Source organism: Anser brachyrhynchus (genome assembly GCF_964034855.1).
Source record: "Anser brachyrhynchus genome assembly, chromosome: 6".
NCBI classification, from domain to species: domain Eukaryota; kingdom Metazoa; phylum Chordata; class Aves; order Anseriformes; family Anatidae; genus Anser; species Anser brachyrhynchus.
The window spans coordinates 25,584,835-25,589,469 of record NC_137700.1 but is presented as its reverse complement, the minus strand read 5'-3'; the positions used below and the strand labels follow the sequence as shown (position 1 = coordinate 25,589,469).

Sequence of the window (4,635 nt, the reverse complement as noted above, 5' to 3'; positions counted from 1 at the left end):
CAGAGTGCAAATGGTGGCAAGGCAGAATAGCAGCAATGCCCAGCACTGCCTACACTATACAGGAAAAGGTTGCCCTTGGTGAACCTGTGGTACACAGTGGATTAACTCACCTTGCAGCATGTTTTTCTAGCTATTTCCCTTGTCAAATCCCAGCCAATCCTTGATTTTGTGTTAATTTGTCCATTCACGCAGACAGGAATTTACCTCCCCAAATTCCAGCCAAGTGTAAGTGTCATTCAGCAGAAGTCCAAGTTTGAGTTTTATAGGAGGAGACTCTTATTGTTCCAATGGCTACATTAAAAACCCGGAGAAGACATTCTCAACATGTTACACAGGACTCCAGCACACAGCTGCATTGGTCTGTAACTTGTCCTTGCAACCTACCCTGTCAGTCAGAAGTTGTTTCCACCTCTCTGCTATTTTGGAGATTCTCCAGTACCAAATTGGTCCTAGCACCTGCAGGCTGACTGAGTGTTTGAATTAACAAGGACTGCTGTGTTTACCATTTTTCCTTCCAGAAGATAGAACATGGAGCAGTGACTGGGAAGACACAATTCATACCTTGTCAGAAGTGGAAAATAAGATTAACTCCACTCTACTTTCCCATCTGAAGGGCACATGATGGATGCCAAGTCTAAATCTATTGCAAATGTGCATGGTGAACATATTTAGGCACACAGATTCACTCTTTTTAGTGGGAAGTGTTCAGAAAGAAAATCCTTGTTTCTTATTAGCGAGGAACTACTTGCTCATAGAAGAAACAACTATGTGTGCCCCACCATAGTCATAATGTCTGTTCTGTACACAGCCTACAAAGATCTGCCTTTTCTTACTACCTCAGGCTCTCCAGCTGCCATGAGGAAGCTGTGGCTCAGCACGTCTCCAGGAGCCGACCCAGCTCTCTTCGCAGTGTGGGCAAGAACCATTAAGCAGCGCAGTGTGTACAGGCTTCAGGAGTGGAGCTTGGAGGAGGACACCTGGCAGCAAGTCAGAGGGGGCTGTGGAGAGGAACAGTGGCTGCTATTGGGCGGTGATGTTGCTGGAGAAAAAAGCAAGAGAGAGAGGGAGGGGGAGAAAAAGGGCAATGATCTGTCATCCTCACTGATTTTTCAGAGGTCATGGGTTTTAGCGGCGTGGGTCTTGCCAAAACTCCTGCAGCAGTGCAAATGACCTCCATGGGCAGTTATTGAATGCTTTAGGGAACTAGGAACTCACAGTGTGTACTTGTCCAAGCTACAAGGTCCATTTTGTTATACAGCTTGTTACTCCCCGGCTAGCCTGGCTGCAGTTCCTGTGAACTGGAACCAGAAAGTAGTTTGTCAAACTGAAGCAGACCATTGTTGAACACTCACAGCAGCAGACCTAGGTACTAGGTCCCCTCAGAATGAGCAGGGCAGGTGGAAAGGATGTTGCCTTGGCAAGTGAGTACCTGGCTTTGGGCTGATCTGGGAGTTAACTGTCAGAGTAGTGGCAGGTTGTGAAAGAAAACTGGTTGCTTCTCTCTGCAACCTCTTCTATCTCCTTGTGTCCAGAGTCTGGCTGAAATATGGCAACGAGTCAGGGGGAAATGTGTCTCCCTCTACTCAGCAGCCATTCTTAATGCCCCAGAAGAAAGAAGATGTAGTAGGAAGACAATGGCTCAAAAATCAGATGTTTTCTACTTGATCTGTAATCGCTGGTGCTTTGCCTACTACGTAATAGAAAGGCTTGTTAGCTTGGCAGACTGTGACTCCCTCCCAAAGAATTACACTGTAGTTTGAAGGCTTGCACTTCTGGCTGTAGTGGTAGGAGAGTATATGTTTAATTTAGCAAGGTATTTTCTGGATCCTGGCAGTAGATAGTTCATCTGCGTGTCCAGCTCTGGCAAAGACGTGATACAGGCTCTGCATCCCAAGAGCATACCTTGAGACAGCTAAGATTATTCTGGCATTGGGTTCTCTTCAAACTCTGTAGATTCTGAGTGTCTGGCAGGTGGGATCCAGTTGTGCCAGTCACTAACAAGAAGCTATTGAAAGGTTACCTCAGAGACTGTGACATGAAGGAGAGAGCACACTGAAGGGAATCTGATCCAGTGTCCTTCTCCCTTCCCTAGGCCGCTGTGTGCCTGGAGTAGGAGCTGTGGCAGAGCATATCCCAAACAGTGCTTCCCCTCCAAATTTTGACACCTGGGGAGCTAGTATGGCTGCTCTGATGCTTGGCAAGAACAGAACCTGCAAAGCATGAGAGCAGCTTCTGCCAGGGCACTGGTGTATGGCACATTGGAGTACTGAGATAAATGCGTTCCTCTCTCAAGGAAGGTGATGTTCCCAAGCATTGTAACATAAAAAGAGCCATCAATATGCAGCATTTCTGGATGTTTCATCTGGATTTATTGCATTCAGCAAAGCTCAGTGATACCAACACAAGTAATGACAGAAATAAGACTTTGTATCTGATTATGCATCTCGTTTACTGAATTAGAATAATTGGGAGATTAAAAGTGAGCTGCTGAAGTACTCTCTTTTATAAGATCTCCCATGTCTTTAAGCATCTTTGATGGCAAAGCGTCTGTAGGCTTGGAGCAGGTGCATTGTTAACCCACACGACTGTGGACAAAGCAGTCCTTGGAGGGGTCATTGTTCTCCACAACATCATAGTTGCAGCTTCTCTTGTTGAAAACGATTTTACATTTTTCTTTGTTATAACCAACAGGAGTATGAAAGCTATCATTGATAAACAGAAAAAAAATGTTAGACTGAGAGCAATAAAAGATTCAATAATTCAGTGGTTCAGTGACTATATATTGAACTACCAAACTAGTGCAGAGTGAGAAATCTCTGAAACTGTGACTTAGACCAGCCTAGCTAGCTTGAGCACCCACAGCTACAGCTTCCAGTGCCTCAACAGATGTCCTTCTGCAATGACATGCAGATGTACCAGTACGGGGAATTTTGTAGCACAGCACTCTACAATGTGACATAAGCATGGTCTCAGCATGTTTTATCTCTTTTCCATCAATTTTCATTATTTTCAGTATGCTTAGAGTGTGATTTCTGTTTCCTGACAGTGGGTGTCACCTGAGAAAAGGCAATGATTGTAATCTAGCCATTTTGGCATTTTGAGAAGGTGGGATAAGAGGAAAAGAGGATGTTGGAAAGAGATACTTCAGAGCAGAGCCATGCCACTCTAGTGTCTGCATGTTCAATGTTCAGTGGAGAAAAGCATCTCTGAAAAGGGATTCAGATCATCCTGAGTTCTTTAGAGGATCTGTACTTAAGCGGCTTGTGGAATGAACTCCTTTCTACTCTCCACTTTCCCTGCCAAGGAATGACTTAACCACAGTGTAAGAGGGGTTCACAAGTTGCTCAGCATTAAAGACAAGCACCAACTGGATGTGCTTGGAAGGGCCTGTCTCCACCCCTAGTCAGCAGAAAGTGAACTAAGGTAAACACAGCCAAGGAGTCAAGTCATCTGAAGCCATGTGAGGTTTTTATCCCTCTGTGAGGGGTGAGGAAAGGCTCTCTTGTGCCTTTAGAGACTCATTTATTCCCAGCAGATGGAAACCTGTGGTCTTCCTATGGGCAATGATGCTGCCAGTGAGTTCAGACTTACAGGGAGCAGCAAGATATTTGGTTTTGGGTGCAGCTGCATCGGTAGCAATCATCTGTCCTTGAGATATGTCCAAAGGGGTACAGTTTTCCATTCAGGACACAGCCTGCATAACACAGCAACAAAACAAAAGATGTTCTTTAAGCCTCCACATTAAAGATGAAAGGTTTAAAAATGCCTATATATTTTCTGAAAATGTTTTTCCTGAGAATGATTAAACAGAAGTCATTTTGCCCTCCTGTCTATTACTTGGACTATTTTGAGAGCCTGAACTTGTTTCTTCTTTACTTCTTAGAGATAGTTTCAGTGTTACAGACCTGGGGTGAAAGTGAGCAACCAAACAGCCAGGTCTGCCATCTAGAACCACACTGCATTCAGAAATGCTCCCAAATCCAGCAGCAGCTCCACATGCTGGCATAGCACTAGCAACCCACCACCAATAGCAATAGTATTGCTGCAACTATACCCAGTCCAGGTGAAAATACTATTTTTCCCTAGTTTTGGTATCTTGGTGCCTCTTATTCAGGTCTTTCTGACAACTTCCACCTCCCTGATATTTTGGGCCCTTCCCAGCAGTTCTGCATAGAGTTGAGCCAACAAAAAAATATCAAGTGAGAGCACTTTCCCTGTTCTTACCTTTGTCAGACTCCCCTGGCTTGTTTATTTTTGTAAAGCAATATGCATCACCCAGTGTCACAATGATGCCCATTGCAAGAAGGAAGGCGAGAAAGCTTTTCTGTAAAAGAGACATGGAGCACATGGCATGAATTTAATTCAACTTCGATTATCTTTGTTTTGAACAGATAAGTCACTGAACCTGAAACAAGAGTTAGAAACAACCTTATGTAAACATGAAAATGTTGGAAAAGGGAAATCCAGATACTTCACTGCATTTTCCTTGCATGGGAAGAGACAAAATGATGTAACATAAATGTGTCTGCAGCATCCCTCCCTGTCAAAATCCAAGCTCTAGAAATCACCAAAAGCTTCCATAGTAGACTTAAAAGCCCTGTCAGATTCTTATTAGTGCTTTATTTATTGCCTTTG

The 4,635-nt window shown here is 44.1% G+C and overlaps 1 protein-coding gene across 1 annotated transcript; it reads right to left on the bottom strand.

The window, feature by feature from the left end:
* Window positions 1-2,346: 2,346 nt before the first annotated feature.
* LOC308197188 (beta-microseminoprotein-like) lies at window positions 2,347-4,363 on the bottom strand. Its single transcript, XM_080597276.1, has 3 exons — window positions 4,225-4,363; window positions 3,592-3,694; window positions 2,347-2,702 (listed from the first exon to the last, which is right to left on the bottom strand). Exons 1-3 carry the CDS (start codon window positions 4,346-4,348, stop codon window positions 2,573-2,575), a joined length of 357 nt encoding a protein of 118 aa, XP_080453402.1. The 5' UTR covers window positions 4,349-4,363; the 3' UTR covers window positions 2,347-2,572.
* Between the last annotated feature and the right edge of the window lie 272 nt (window positions 4,364-4,635).

What these genes read in the sequence shown, in the direction of transcription:
- LOC308197188 (XM_080597276.1), bottom strand. Translation starts at nt 4,348, where the DNA reads ATGTGCTCCATGTCTCTTTTACAGAAAAGCTTTCTCGCCTTCCTTCTT. An exon ending in GCCAGGGGAGTCTGACAAAG is followed by an intron (nt 3,695 to 4,224) that starts GTAAGAACAGGG and finishes TGTGTTATGCAG; the next exon opens with GCTGTGTCCTGAATGGAAAA. An exon ending in CAAATATCTTGCTGCTCCCT is followed by an intron (nt 2,703 to 3,591) that starts GTAAGTCTGAAC and finishes TATCAATGATAG; the next exon opens with CTTTCATACTCCTGTTGGTT.